At 41.6% G+C, this 16,607-nt stretch overlaps 1 protein-coding gene across 2 annotated transcripts; it reads left to right on the top strand.

Annotated features, from left to right (window-relative positions):
• Positions 1 to 2,236: 2,236 nt before the first annotated feature.
• LOC119739439 (acid-sensing ion channel 1C-like) lies at positions 2,237 to 16,147 on the top strand. Of its 2 annotated transcripts, XM_038214391.1 has the most exons (10): positions 2,238 to 3,209; positions 5,903 to 6,070; positions 7,768 to 7,956; positions 8,684 to 8,808; positions 9,697 to 9,887; positions 10,846 to 10,990; positions 11,317 to 11,379; positions 13,676 to 13,832; positions 14,609 to 14,700; positions 15,894 to 16,147. In XM_038214391.1, the coding sequence occupies exons 1-10, from the start codon at positions 2,947 to 2,949 to the stop codon at positions 16,010 to 16,012; spliced, it is 1,512 nt and encodes a 503-aa protein (XP_038070319.1). In that variant the 5' UTR covers positions 2,238 to 2,946; the 3' UTR covers positions 16,013 to 16,147. The 2 variants fall into 2 exon arrangements, with proteins under 2 accessions (XP_038070320.1, XP_038070319.1); XM_038214392.1 differs by lacking the exon at positions 14,609 to 14,700 and having other exon boundaries at positions 2,237 to 3,209; positions 15,894 to 15,966.
• The last annotated feature ends 460 nt before the right edge of the window (positions 16,148 to 16,607 follow it).

Raw genomic sequence — 16,607 nt, 5'->3', positions numbered from 1 at the left:
AACCTCTGAAACTGTGCTTTTGTCGAAAACAGAATATGCCTAAATGTAAACAAACCTCCGACAAAAGACTGTCGTTTCATGAAATCACTGTATCAACGTTCTCAGAAAACATTTCTTCGACAAAATATGCAATGAATGAACTAAATCGTGACACAACAACAACGGCTCCCAAATAAAGTGGTCGAGGTCTTTCTCAAAGACGGCCATCTCTGTAGGAGAACTGCAACTGCGCGTTATGCAAGTTGACGCTCAAAATGCCGATGCACATGGCTGGTCTGTAGGAAATGACGTCATAATGGGAGATACCTATCAGACGATATTTTTGTGGCGAGTCCTCATTACGAATGCAAATAACACTAGGAGTTGCACATGCGCAGTGAAAGTGCGGATGAAACGTATGTGTCTTAGCGTAAGTGCCCTTAATGACAGGAAGGAGAGATTTTTGCGTAAATTGCATCTTAATTGGACGGCGACTACCATTAAGAATAATTGGACTGTCTCAGGGTCTTAACAAAATAGATAACATCGAAAGGAAAGTACATTGGACATCTTTCTTATTGTCAACATACTGTTGTTTTTTTCTCAGAATTTTCCCAACTGTTTTCGATAAGCTCAGATCGATATACAGACCCGCTCACGGCCAGCTGTTAAATGTGTTTGTCCGGATTTGCACAGAGGAAACTCAGGAAATCTCGATTTCTCCACAAGCCAATCAACCATTTGAAACCGAAAGTATCGATAAAATAAGGCCATGGTAAGTGAAGCTATAACATCCCCCCGAGTACTGCTATTCGAGTACGAGTACTTTAATGATTGAGTACAATTTCGACATGTCGAGTACGAGTACTTTGCTGCCCGAGTACGAGCACCGTCATTTCGAGTACGAGTACTTTGACATTCGAGTCCGAGTCCGAGTACGAGTACGAGTACGAGTACTCCAAAAAAGTACTCAGTAGTACTCGAGTACGAGTACCGAGTACGAGTACTACAACACTGGATGGTATCATCACGACTCCCTGGGTCACACCCTCCCACAATTCAGATTGGTCTGTCAACGCCCACGTTTTCCTGCTAACTTTGGTACCTGACTTTTTTGATAAAAAAATCAAGAAATCCAAGTAGAATCTGAAATAGTTAAAGAAAGAAAACGTCTTGTCACTGAAAAATCTGGGTGAAACACAAGTGCGAGCACACATTAAGCTTTGGGCGTCCTGCATGAACGCCTTGCAAGAAATATCTATCGGCTGATCCCTGCCAGAGCTTAAAAATGCGACGCCCAAAAATGCGACGCTGATAATGACACATGTGGAACACCATACTTAAGATACCTAGATTTATAGCGATTTGTGATGCACTTGACTATAGATTGTTGCACTTATTTTGTCTCCATTCACAAACTTTTCATAAACATCTTTCCGAATTGTTGCAAACAGTTATTTTTGTTAAGTATTTAATTGATTATATTAGCTTTTTTAAATTCATTTTTGGTTGTTAAATTTTGTGGGAAACTTGGGGCAATTATTTTGGTCAGTATTCCTAGGACAGACAGACAGACCGACAACGAAGTGACATGCAGAAACTCCTGTCAGCGTTTAAAAAGCCATCTGGCCAGCCCCGACTTGCAGGGCTGCTCCAATTCCATCTACAAACAGGCGACATAACTATCTTTAATGGGGTTCTTTAATCAACGGTATTGGTGTATGTAGGAGCATAGGTAGCCACAGGTCGACCTATTGTTCGACCAACTCCACTCGTCAATAAGGAACCAGAGCTGGAGGCATGATTTCATCGTTGGATATTACCAATCTACGCAGCATGGAGTCATTAATCAAGACATAATTATTGCTGTGATGACATTTTGACTAGCGTTTGACGTGAGACGTTCGCATGTTGCTATTAGTGCACAGAGTGAGTTACGTCACGAACATTAACCACTCATACAGTAAATGGTCCTCGTCCGAATGCGTGTATCTGCGTCTGCTCAATCATGGCTCAATCAATACACAGTGGATTTTTCACTGACTTTTCTATTGTTGTCCACTCGTCCAGGAATGTGCATTAAAGCTTACCAGCGACGTAGCAAACACAGAAGTAGCTGGAGGGCCTATATGTCTTCGACTGGCGTGCCTTCTGTGGCATTTGTGTTTCTGAGAGGTTAGAAAAATAAGGCAGCAATCGATGAAAAATCAGCTGTGTTTGCGTGGGGGGGGGGGAGGGGGTTCAGTACTCGCAGTTTCGCAGTCTTCTAAGGCGAATATGACGAATTTGTGTGAAGTTTAAACTGGAACTTTGTAATGAATAGCCAAGGTTTAAGTGTTGAGAGTGATTCTGCCAGTAATTAAGTGGGGGCGAGGTTTACATAGAGTAAACGAGAACACCTATACATTATCTTACCCCATCCCTATAGCCTCCGGCCCGAATGCCTCATTAAAGTCCCATTATGGTAAAACAGTTTGATCTCCGTGTTACCAGACCATATGCAACTGCATACAAACCACGTTACTTGATTGGGAAAACGCCTAAGGCGACAACAGTATTGACAAGGCTACGGTGGAAAGTTCCACAACCGGAGGGCATGCATAGCTATCTAATTCGCAGAACTGACATCTGTTAATGAGTACAGTCATACCAAATTTCCTCCTCTGCAAACACAAAAATCGATTGCGACTTATTTTAGTACTTGGCCATTATACAGCTAGCTCAAGTTGCAGGCTAAGTCTGTTGTCAAAGCAAACATCTCGGTAGCTGCAGTGCATGCATGTATCTACCACCACAGGAAACGCCAGTTGATCTTTATTTGCGAGAAAGCCTTACTAAAAAATACGACTGCAGATAGACTTCAAGGGTACATAAAGGGGAGGCTTCTGAACTTGTCTTCTATTTCTTCCTCAATAATTGAAGACTACAGCTTGTCTTCGCGGCTGAGGGAACTTCTTCCCAGTACAAATGGTTATCAGAGTGAGACCAATCGAAGATGATATTAGCATCGTATCGTTTAACACCGAAGAGGTGAACATTGAGAGAGAGCCTAAACGAGCCACAGAGGATGGTAAACAGACAGCGGGGCGCGACGGGTCTCGTACGGGGCGCACGTACCGCAGCTCCCGTTTGTCTAAGTACCTGTCAACATGGACCTCGACGCTTCCAGATGCCGTCGGAATCACGGGGATTCAGTTCATAGTCTCCAACCAGGACCACTTCCTCAGAAGGTGCGTTCAGTGAATAATAGACATTTAGGCCAAAAAAAGTATCCGGTTTCTGGTATGGAGCTTTCCCAAAAAGTGGTGCGGCGACGCGGCTTTTTTTTCACCTGTTTTTTTTTCTTCAAATGTCGGCTGATGAGTGCAAATGGTGCCCGACTAAACTTAGTGCAAATATTATGGGAGACCAGAGAGGCCACATAAAGCTTATTCTCGATCATAACCCCATCTAAAAACACGTTAAAATTGTGCATCAGCAGGATTCCAGTCAAACCAGTGAGTTTGGCGGTTTTGAGACATCATCTTTCATTGAAAAAAAAAAAAACCTTTTTCTTTTTGCCGACGCGCATGGCTACGGCGACGCGCGCGCATACCAGAAACCGGAGACTTTTTTTTGGCCTTAAAGGTAGAGTCCATCATTTGCAGCCATCCGAAAAGTAACTGGCGTAATTATTGTTGAAAAACTAACTTGGTTGAAAGATAGTAAGGAGACTAAACTCCCTGTGAAATTATTCTTTCTGGGAAGCTGTCATTTTGAAGTAATCAACGAAAGAAGGCATTTCCAACGGTGATTCTTAAGAAGCACCGTAGGAAAATTTAAATTAGTAGTTCGTTTTGTTATTCAGCGCAGCGCGCCCAAGTATTCGAACGACGCACACGCGCGCGCGGTTGTTATAATTCGTCGGATCAGTGCGCGACGTCGCGTATAGTTGCAATTCAAAACAATTCAAAACATGATTCAGCAACTTTTGATTTGAAATTGAGATCTTAGAATGCTGTTTTTCTCGGAATGTACAGCTGAAGCTTAGCTGAAACTTCATCAGGTTAGTTGCTCAGTATCCTTCATTAGATTTTGAACTCTTTTGTTGCTTCAAACGAACAAAATGCACAAATTACAAATGATGGACTCTACCTTTAATATCATGCTGCAACCATTTCAGTCATGTTCCCTGTATCAAATAACAGTACTGAATGATAATGTGTTTTTTTCTTAGCAAAAATGAACCAGACTAATTTTTCCTTCCATCCTCACTTTGGTTAGGTTGATTTGGATGGGGAAAAAATCAAGATGGCCGCAACATGATAATGGTCTATTGGTTTTAAGTTAATGCTTCCTGGTCTCTCTGCGCCTGTTGGTGCAGACATCTCAGAGGCGTTCAGTTTGACTTATTTCTTTCACGGTACGCTATATAAAGGCTTTGAAAATTGCGATTTGTTGTGTGGTGTGTGCAAGGGTATGGGGTTTGCATACTTATGGGCCTCATTATTTTTAAGCTCAGGTAGGAGCTTCTACAGAATTGGCGGTCGGTCGGTCGCTCTGTCTGTCCCCGGAAAATTGATTAAAAATAGTTGACTAATTGAGCAAATGCTATCCGTGGTCATAATATGCAATATTGACGACGGTTTTTGGAGCAGCGGGTTGTTGTTGATCGATGCGCATTTAATTTGCATATTATGTCTGTCCCCGAAAATTGACCAAAATAAGCCTCATACGTTTCCCACAAAATATAACCACCAGATTTGAATTTTCACACAAAAAAACAAAACAAACCAAATCAATTAAATTACTTAACAAAAATTGTTTGTTACAATTCGGAAGGATGTTTATTAAAAGTTTGTAAATAGAGGCAAACTAATGTGCAGTGATGTTAAAGTCACGTGGTATTCATCACAAATGGCTATAAATCTAGGTATGCCTCTGAGGCATGGTGTCCCGTATGTGCCATCGGCGTCGCACATTGCGGCATTGCATTTATTTCCAGCCCTGGCAGGGATCATTTTGATAGATTTCATGCAAGACACGGCCAGAGCTTACAATCGCACTTCTGAGAGCAGTACGCATACACTTACCTATAGCTAAAATTCAAAGAGGGGACCTTGGGCCTTGATCGAGCTGAGGGTGAGTATCGCCATGCCTCCTTATTTACACCTCAGAATTAATGATGTGCATCGGGTCGGGTTGACCAACTTACCAAACCGACCCGAAACATTAGAGATATAAACCGAATCCGAACCGAAACCGATCTTAACTCCCTCAAACCGACCCGACCCGACCCGACAAAAAAATAAAGTTAAACCGACCCAAATCGACCCGACCCGACAAAAACCGAAAAAAAACCCGAACACCTTGCTTGGACAAAGTGATCACTTTTTTTGTGCCTGCCCTGGCCCACGTGGCATGAATTCTTTTGCAAAACCATTGTCTCTCTCTCTCTCTGTCATACTCAGTGGGTTGATCGAGAGTAACTCCGCTTATTGAACAAACGCATGGGATCATCACGCGGTATCATGAAAACTGTTACAATGTATCTATTTCACTGTCAGTCCCATCCGACTGGAGAAATTAATACCGTGAAAACTTGATAGTGCGCTCTGTAGCCACACCACACACTGGGCTGCGGTCACAGTGACTGTCAATAAATCACCTAAATTTCTCAACTGTTTCGGTTTATTTCGGTTTTTTCAAAAGATGGCTTATCCGACCCGACCCGACCCGAAAATGAAAATGCAAAACCGAAACCGACCCGACCCGACTGAAAAGATGGACAAACCGACCCGACCCGACTGAAAAGATGGTTTCGGGTCGGGTCGGTTTCGGGTCGGGTTTGCACATCATTACTCAGAATGTGCTTTTATTATTCGCCAAGACATGATGAATCTAAGACTAGAATTTGAGCTTGGCCTTTCTTCTCAATGCACAGGCTTGTCTGGTTGGTTGCCCTTCTTGGGGGCGTGGCAGCGGCCTGCTATCAGACTGCCGACAGGGCTTTATACTTTGCCAGCAACCCTAAGAGCGTGGACTTTGAGATCAAGTACATCAGTCCTCTGACGTTCCCGGCCGTCACCATCTGCAACCACAACAACTACAGGTACACCTCATAAATATTCATGATCAAATTGGAGCGCGCCATTGGCCAATTCCGCCGCGCGTCCGGGAAGTTAAAAATAATGCGCGCCCAGGTGACGTCATCCCAGTGAGTATCCAGCTCGCTGCCGTGCCAACCTCGTCCCCAGTGCTTACTTTATTTGCAACATCGTTTGCAATAGTAAGCCCTGCATGGAAAGGAAACTTTCTTCCTGTATCCTGATTCGATACCGCAATTGGCCAGACATGGATTTATATCGTGTACTTGGTGTTGTTATTCACAACGTGCAGTACGTGTTTTCGCAATCATTCGTCCATGCCTTCTCGAAAATATTAATTTTCCTTCCAATTTGTTCATATTAATATGAAATGTAATACTGCATGTTGTCTTGATAAGATCGTAACAGTTTAATTAAAATAAAATCGTGTTTTCGTAACTCACGCCATGCTCGCGCTGCGACGAATTGATTCTGTTTTTACCCCAGACACCACATACAAAAACAAACCCAAATGTTACGCACAGGCAGGCACCAGACTATTTCTCATTTGCATATGTGTTCAAAAATCTTGCACATGCAAATGATCCAATACTAGGGTGAGAGAGCAGCTAGTGGTGGGCGCGTACTGCTCGACACCCTAGGGACGAGGTTGCTGCCGTGCGGGATTTTTGTCTGGTAGCACCAAAAAACTCCGCATGTAGTCTATGGCATGCAATCTTTGCGGAACCAGTCTGTTGTTGCAATGCTTGTTACTGCTGCAGTAAAAACACTTAAAAGAGTTGTGGCGCCGGACTATTTCATACTGTGACAAAGAACTTGAATTGTGTTGAATAAATATGCAAAATCTTGGAAGGCCGTTATCGACAAGGCAGTGAGGCTACTAAAAAGACAGTGAGGCTACAAAATATTTATGAGGTGTTGTAAAACAAATGTAGCATGTTTTATTTCTGGAAAATAGTTGGAGTTACTGGGTGTGGGTCAGCTTGACTACCTCCCTTTGCTTTGTGTCGAGAGGTAGTCAAGCTGACCTACACCTCGGGACCAGTAATTCCAACTTCTTCTCCTCAAAACGGGTCATGCTGTATTTGTCGTTAGCACTTTACACATGTAACAGATTAAGCACAATTCTTAGAAACCCATGAGCATTTGAATAATATATTTGTTTATTTTTGATGATCAGGAATGGGTCGACTGGTGCCCTGTCCCTCCCTCGTCCTTTGGACTTGAAATATGGGGATAGATATTAGGTAGCAGTGAATCCCGTGTAATTTGGGAGGTTTTCCTCCAAATGTATGCAAATTTATATGTAGGACGAGCATAGGTCTGAATCCCGCCTCCTGAATTCAAAATCACGACGGTAATGTTTGCGCGGAACCAGCCTACTTCAAAATGGCAATAGGCTACGAATGTGCAGTTTCCGAAAGTGTCTCTGGCAAATATCAATAAAGAGAGGGGCACTACTTTTTTAGTATTTGAAACCTATGCAGTTTGGGGCTTTTGAGACGCTTGGTGGCAGCAAACACACTGGTCCTTTTTTGACTCATTTTGAACATGCGCACATTCGCACATGACGCAAACGATTGAGAAGGAGCGAACCGGTCCGGTCCTTCTCAATCGTGGTTGCTTCTCGATCGTGTTTGCTGCCACTAAGCTCTAAAAATTCATCGCGTCTGTTTCATTCCTGATAATGCTTTTCCCCCAGAAACCTAGCTGTATACAGTAACGTGACGTACCATCCATTCGCTTCACTGCTCACCGAGTACTCCAACACGGCACACTTTTATCAACCAGTCAATTACTCCACGTACGAAGCGGCTCTGGCTAAGGTTAATACGACAGAAATGTATCTTCAGCTTGCCCACGAAATGGACTATAATCAAATGTTAATCATGTGAGTATAATCATGTAAGTATGAAAGTGATAAAACAAAAACAAGAAATGCTCAGAAAGTATTATTTAATCAAAAGAAGCCAGCAGAGAACCACCTGAAATAAATTTACATCGTACACTGTGACTAATAACCAATCTGCTCCCTGTCATTAGGAGAGGAGGGCGCCCTTTCTCAACAACGGGCGCCGTCTTACCTTTCCGTTAATAATAACATGTATGACTGTTAAGAGGAGAAGCTCAGTATGTCAGACGGTATGCTCTGTTAGTCGTCAGAAGACTGGTGACTGGTTAAAAACGGCTCATCAAACTGTCATTAACATTCCTGGTGTCTACATCCTTTTACAACATTACGTCTTAAACTGAAAGAACAGCTAAGATTTGCGATCAAATTTTCCTTCAGTTTCATGGCGGCCACATTTTGTTGGAGCGGATTTTCAAAAAGTTACGCATTGACATTATTTTCTGTTTAGACGAACCAGACGACCATACAGAAAAAAAACACATAAATTGTGATGTATATTTCATCTGGAATTCGGATCATGTTTGTCCTGATACTTTTAAGGGTCCAAAATGACACTATACTCTGGATCATTGTTTTTGTCATTTTGACCAGGAAACCTTGATCCCGAAAGGTTTAGATCAGCTTAAATATGACCTGGTACTTTTCTATTTCCTTTGATGGTCTTTCATCTTCGTTCTCGTTTAATCTATTTTGTGCCGCTGTGCAGAGCTTTCTGGGACGGCTTGGGTCTAACCCCAGCTAATTTCACCAGAGTCATCACCGATTTCGGCGTTTGTCACACGTTTAATGCTGGGTTGGACGGAGAAGAACCTTTGAAACAGAGAGTTGCAGGTACGGGAATAACGCCAATTTAACTTGGAAAAAAAAAGCAGAAAAAATAATGTGATATATACGCGTTATGCGTATTACTTGACATATAATATAAACACCGCAAAAAAAGAAGGTTTACACTCATTGGAGGGGTGATAATTTTGAATCTGACTGTCTTATGATGACGTCATTTATATAGACCTTTTGGGAATTTTGTTAGCTACATTTTAATACCCCCGTTTGCTACCAAAGACTGTAAATCGACCAAGATTAACAACAGTTTATGAACAATTATGCAGTTTGGAAAGTTGCAAATTTAAAGATTACGCGAGGAGAAATTGCTAAGCGTAACCAAACATGCCCGTCATTGGCCCCTATCGACTGCACAAGTGCCCGAACAAAGCGCGGGTAATTCAAAGCGATCGGTATTCCCTGCCGTTCGTGTCGGGCGGTGCGACTTTTTCACACCCCAATTTCCATTTTCGTACTCTTTAAATTTGCAACTTTTCAAACTGCATCATTTTTCATAAACCGTTGTTAATCTTAGACGATTTACAGTCTTTGGTAGCAAACGGGGTATAAAAAATGTAGCTAATAAAGGTCTATATAAACGGCGTTCTCATGAAGACGATCAGATTAAAAATATGGCCCCTCAAATGAGTGTAATTTTTTGCGGTGATTATTTAGGCTACTGACGTTATACTGCACACTCCTGAAACCAATCTTAAGCGCATGAGAACCCACTGGTGTACGTGGCCTATTTGCTTTTCATTCGAGTTTGGAAGCGTTGTGGGGAATACATCGGGAAACTCATGTTTGCTTGAAGGCCAACTTTTAAATGTAAACGGCGCTGATGTGAGATTTCAAATTAATTGATGAGCTGTCGTCTGGTCCACCTTTTCCTTGCAGGGAAGGGCCACGGCCTGAGTCTGATGCTAGACGCCCAGCAGTACCTTTACTACTACTCCTCCAAGTCACTCCAGGTTTCTGCGGGGTTCATTGTTGCCGTTCACAACCAGAGTGACGTGCCGCAGGTGGACTCCCTAGGTGTGGGCGTGGCTCCAGGCACGGAGGTCCGCATCGGGCTGAAAAGGACAGAGGTATATCAATTGATGGACACACCCCTGTTTGTTGTGCCTTAAAGGGAAAATACAACATTTGCAAACATCAAAAAATAAAACTACCAAATCATTTTGAAATATCTTGCTGGACTGTTAGTGAATGACAGTGTAAAGCATCCTGTAAAATCATGGCACCTGGTATACTGTCATTTTCAAGAAAAGTGGTATTTTTGTATCAATTTCCAACGCTGGTCGGCCGACCAGCGTTGGAAAAAAACTGGCTTTTTTCAAATACTGGCCCCAATTGACCATCGCACTTGTTTGCAATCGATTACACACCTATAAACGGGTACAAGCCAGCTAGACTGGTTCCTTGACCTTACAATTCCCCAATGTATGTAAACTGCTCTGTTTCTTCTTATATGGAGTCAGGGAACCAGACTACATGAAAATGATTGTTTTTCTTGGTTTTTATAGCATTTACGAACCCAAAACCTCAAAAAAGTCAGTGTAACAATATTTGCTATATATTTCCAACCCCCCAATTCCATCCATTTCTGAAAATTACAGCAAAAGCAAATGATGTATATTCCCTTTAATCAGTTTTCCTTTGTTTGTACAACCGAGGAGTCCTCGATTTGGTTTCTGACCTCGATTCACCGATGATGTTGCACGTGTGTGTCCTCGATTTACACCATAAACAAACGTGTAAAAACACTTTGTCAATTGGTACTTGAGATAGGAAAATCGTTCTCAAACATATTCAAGCTCTTGCAGGAGCTTTACATGTCACTTGGTGGTCGATTGCTCTGTCTGTCCCGAAAATTGACCAAAAGTATGGTGTTCCATACGTGCCATCTGCGGCACATTTTTCAGCGTCACATTTTTCAGCTCTGGCAGGGATCATTTTGATCGATTTCATGCAAGACTTTCACGCAAGACCTTTTGCAACACGGCCAGAGCTTATTATGCACTCGAACTTGTTTGCTTTTATCAGGCTATAAATCTAGAACCTCCTTATGGTGAATGCGGCTCCAAAGAACTGAAATATTTCAGTTCCTACACGAAGAACACCTGTCGCCAGGAATGCCTGATCGATTATGTACTTGAGGCGTGCGGTTGCGTGGAGCCATACATGGATGGTAAGTGTTAAGACTTGAACAAACAGCTTAGCTGTCCAGTTTTGCTTGAAGGCGACTGCTATGTGGGTCATTCGAGAAATTTAGGGTCGAAGTGTGACATTATTCCTGTTCGTGACCTTGGTACTTTGCAATTTGCTATTCATGTATCATTAAGAATGACTTCAAAATATTTTTACGACACTAGCCGTATTCGGTGAACACGCACATTTTCGAACAGTAAATGAGAACAGCTGTTGAAATGATTATCCAAAAGAACGAGGTCCGCTTTGGGCCTTTTCATGAATTTAACAGTTCGTTTTTTTTTAAATTTTGTATCCTCCCTCCAGTCTCTGGTGATTTGCCCGTCTGCAACCCCGCCAAAGTATTTTCATGCGTTTTTGTGGCAACAGGTAGGTTGACATATAAGTACATTTAATTGCAAAAATTGCAAAATGAAAACAAATATGAAACGAGACAAAGATGTTTCTTTGTGACTTGATCACGACAAAAGGCATTGAGAAACACGAATAGGTAGGATAATGTGGTAACCATGGGCGTCGCAGGGGGGGGGGGGGCAAAGGCCGGAAAAGAAAAGAAAAAAAGAGAGAGAGAAAAGAAAAGAAAAAGAGGCGCAAAGTCATAGTGGTGTAAATTTAATGGGTTCGGGGGGGGGGGGCAAAATGTCCCTTCCCCCTCTAAAACTGATAAATCGAGAATGTGTTGAGAAATACAGACATTTTTTGGCAAAAATATGTTTTGCCCCCCTCTAGAACAAATCCTGGCAACGCCCACGGTGATAACCTCGAAGAATACATGTACTGTGCGTCCATTGCTTATCATTTTTACCCAATAACTATTTGGGACGTAAGGCCGCAGCAAGGAAGACCCCTCTCCCATTTTACATTCGAATCCATTGTTTTCTTTTCAGTCTCCCCCAAAACGAGGTTTATGTTTGAAGTTTTAACAGGATTAGAGTTCTCACTCGCTGCATTTCATCAACTCTCTTTTCAAAAGGAGTTCTCCGGAGAGCATGGTGATTTGATGTAACACATCGTCTGCGCAAACCAAACCACCTTAGCCCGCGGCGTTTAATCTAATCACATCGTCACCGACACCACGAACTGACACCCTCTGCATCACATGTGTACAAAAAAAATTAAAAATTCAAATTTTCTTTTTTTGCACATATTAGCAGTTTGTATCATGAAGTTTAACATGACGAGGTTAAAATTGCTGAAATCATCTAAAATAAGCGAATTTTACTAATGAATTTTCAAGAAATTTGTCAATTCTGGTATTTTTGGTTACCACGAAGTGACACTACACAGGGTGTCAGTTCGTGAAAACCAAAATGTACGTGTTTTCGGAGAGTGCGCGCATGCAATAGCGTTAGTGAGTGTCAGTTCGTGAAAACCAAAATTGACGCGTTTTGGGAGAGTGCGCGCACGCATGCGCAGTGTGTGCGCGCACTCTCCCAAAACGCGTCAATTTTGGTTTTCACGAACTGACACTCACTAACGCTATTGCATGCGCGCACTCTCCGAAAACACGTACATTTTGGTTTTCACGAACTGACACCCATCTTAATCATTTAATTGCTAATTAACTAAGCAGATTTTTACAATATAACGTTTATAATTGAGTAGTGAAAGCATTTTTACTTTGAGTGATACTTAAACCTCTAAGAGAAATGGAATATTTTACTGAATAAATTCGTGTCAAACCTTTAAAAGCGTTTTTCTCCGATTTGTATTTCTGCAACGCTGACCACCGGGTGTCAGTTCGTGGTGTCGGTGACGACATTATCACCGCATTGGGGGAACAAAAGTGATTTGAACTGACCAGAGGCAAAAATCTCCGCAGAATTTGTCCGAAACACCTGAGTCAGTTAATCTGGTGTTGCGCAAGCTTGCGTTTACTGCGCACCGAACCGAAGGACTGATTAGCCTCCACAACGAAACACATTGATTTGTGGTTTGAGACGTTAACGCTGTAACTTCAACTTTGGATGAAATTTGGCTAAGTTTCTTCCCGACTTTCTTGAATTTCACGTACATTTTCAAATTGGGTTGGGAGGTGGTGGTGGAACCTTTTTATATTAATTATGTGTAAGGCGCCTGGATCAAGACAGCCGTTCCGGAGCTCTTCAATGTTTTTTTAACCAATAGTCGTTACAGACTAGGGGCACTGTTCATTCAATTATATTTAAATGTTCTCGTCTTGTATTGTGTTTTGTAGGTATTATCAGGAACATGTTAACATGTACATCATAATTGTTATAGAATTGTTGTAATTTTATATTTAAAAAAAAAATGTAAATCACGTTCAATTCAACCCTTGGCTGCGACTCATGATGTTTTATAATAAACCAATTTGAAATGAAATGAAATGAAAGAAGGGTAAAGACGAAGGGTGTTAATGGATGCTACTCATCCCCCTTTGCTTTATGGATTGGGGAAATATGAACAGAAAGAAGGATAACAGTGAGGAAAGCGCCCCCTATACCGTCACATGCTCTCCAGGCCGGTCGGCGTCCCCCCCCCCGATAATTCGGCTCTGAATCCGACCTTGTTCATCTTACTAATACTGTTATCCTTCCAAATGACCAACCATGGAAATTGTCATCAACCACTTCTCTTTATTGGCCACATATACTTGGTTGTGTTCAAATTGAGAGACTTGATCTGTTTTTGGTCCGTTTCACAGACAGTTTCAACAGAGAAGGCACGTGCGAGTGTCCCATTCCCTGCTACCAGACCACTTACACTACCAGTCTATCAGCCTCCACGTTCCCTTCAGATTTTTACATCCAGACGCTGGTGGATCTGTACAGTGAGTCTGGCGCCACAGCGGATTATTTTAGGTGAGTTATATCATCCTTTTTTGATCATTGAGTATATTTTCTGTTCTCCTGGTCAATTTCCGGGGGTGAATTTGGTGATTTTTTTTCTCCATATGATAAGACCTCCTGACCTTGCGGTGTTCACTGCAAACGCTGCGTAGGTTTTCTGTGAGTGACTTCAAGGGTCCAGACCAGTAAATATACTGCCATAGAACATGGTGGTAATTACGCGCACTTACAAAAATTATTTGAAAAATAATCACAACTCTCTATGAGCTGTTCAAGACAAGCATCAAATTAAAGCTTATTTCATCATCTTTCATTTTCTGTTCAAAGTTTGGGGGTTAATCTAATGACGTTTGGGAGAATTTTCATCCGAGGCATGTGCTAGTTGCTACCCTTAATTCGGGCGATTCATAATGCAGTGCGCCACCAAGAGTTTGCCACGGAGAGTTCATTTTTCCCAGTGCATTGTGGGAGATGGTCGACAAATTTGAAGCGCGGGTCGACATTTGAAATTGTTTGTTTTTCCTGCCAGAAAGTTCGTAAGCGTATGAATCGAGTATCTGTTTGGCCTTTACTTTTCTTTGTATGAACATTGAGTTTTTTTGTATTGCGGCAGAACGCTATGCCCCAATCTATAACAAATTAGATCAAGTTTTCTACTGACACTCGTTCAAATGGATCATGTTGTGTCGACCGTAAACTTGAAAAACGAACTCTCCGTGGCAAACTCTTGGTGGCGCACTGCATTGCGAATCGCCCTAATTCATAATTCATGAGTATCTTTTCCACAGTTCAAACACGCTGAAGATTGAAATTTACTACGAGGAGCTGAGTGTTGAGAGCATTAAACAGCAGGAAGCATACACGTTCTTTGCATTGCTGTGTACGTATATAACATATAACTTATGGGACACTTTAGTTTTGTAAATAATATTGTGACAGTGTCCTGTTGTATGCAGAATTGATATTGTTTTAGTCAGTATATGTTCATAACAGAACCTGAAAGTTCACCCTAGTGACGCGTTTCCGGATTCCCTGAATAGGAAAATTAACGCCATTAATTATAAAAGTTGCAATTTTTTTTGGTCCATTGATTTCCAATCACCCTCGAAAAAGGCTTTTGTAAAATTGTTAGTAGTATCTCAGTTTATGGAAACTGAGACATCAATCGACTGACGTGAAGGAGAAATATCGTACCACAAATTGACCTCAAAATCTAAAATACACAGTCGGTGTACAAAATGTACTCGTACAAAGATGAACATTTAGTTTTGACACCCGATTAAAAAAAAAACAAATGTGAAGGACCCATTCTTACTTACAAACAAATCTAAAATGGCCGTTGAACGCGATCAAATGTTATCAAACAAGGAGACCTGAGTACGCAAATGCATGTGAAAGGTCGTAGGTAAACTTTATTTTAGTGTCTGCAACTGATTTCTAATCATATCTTTATTTTCTATGAAAATATAATTCCAACATGAGCGTTTCTAGGGGGTGATGACGATTAGAATTCCGTCGAAAATGAAAGCAAGAGAAAGGGCAACCCTAGTGTGTAAAATGCACATAGAAGGGTCATGGAGGTATCCGGAAGCTCAAAGACAACATGGCGTACTTTCAGGCCTTATCACCCACCAAATCGAACCACACAGGTCAATGGACTAGACCATTTTACACAAGGGGGAGTGGAGAGGTACACCGACACAGGAGTGTACATGCATGTTTGAGTTTAAGGATTTGTTTTATTGAATAACTAACACTGTCTTACACGATATAAAGCGGTCAACATTGTTATTTTTCGATAAATTCAGAATACGAGCGAGTATGCGAGTATTTCTTTTGGGTGCACTGACAATATGGCTGGAAATTGTCCAGCTTTGGCGGGGGGTTGCGCTCTCTGAGTGCTTACTAGTTCCCAGCTTTTTTCTACTCTACAAATCTACAGAGTAAACATAAACGAATGGTCTCTTCTTTTTGCCCGTGCGTTTTTTTTTTACGATCAACATTTACAAATTAAAGACCAACTGTGAGAAATCAATGACATCATCCTTTCTCTGTCCCACTTCTCTCCTCCAGGTGATCTAGGGGGCGCCCTAGGCCTGTGGTTAGGCGGCAGCATCCTAACCTTCGTGGAGATTCTGGATCATTTCGGCCACACCACATTTGTACGAGGTGCAGGTTTTCAGCATTCCTAAAAGGTCTGGTACACGGCACCCTGCGGAGACATGTGCACAACAGGGAACAAAAGTCTCCAAAGAGCAATTTCTATAGGTGAATACGTCTCCACAAGGTTATCACGAAATAGATATTATGGATTTTACTCAAAAACTAGGAATTTCCAAGGTGTGTTGATCCGTCGCAAATTGAAGTATTTTATGTACTGAGGGATATTAAGTCCGAATTTCAGCCCAGGAAATTAATTCTGGTTAAAATAGGAGCATTTTGAAAGTACACTTGTAAACTCGAAAACTTTAGTACACGAGAACAAAAAAATGACTCCACAAATTAAGGATACAAATTTTAGTATGTCTGGATTTGTGTATGATCCGCAACGAAACTGAAATTAATAATGATTGGTAATACACTGTAAATTGAACACATAGACCTATACAAAATGTATTCCATTTAAAGAGGTTTTTGTCAGTTTGCTTTTCTGGTATATATATATTTTTGCAGAAATAAATGGTTTTCTTTAGTAGTAAGGCATGCACAACACTTCACGCGAATAATTTACTACGATCATTGTATCTTACTTGTAACAAACATTTCGAGAGGACGTAAGTTATCAAT

Source organism: Patiria miniata, unplaced genomic scaffold (assembly GCF_015706575.1).
Source record: "Patiria miniata isolate m_02_andy unplaced genomic scaffold, ASM1570657v1 HiC_scaffold_30, whole genome shotgun sequence".
In the NCBI taxonomy this organism is placed as follows: domain Eukaryota; kingdom Metazoa; phylum Echinodermata; class Asteroidea; order Valvatida; family Asterinidae; genus Patiria; species Patiria miniata.
The sequence above is the reverse complement of the archived record's forward strand: the minus strand, read 5'-3'. Positions and strand labels throughout refer to the sequence as shown.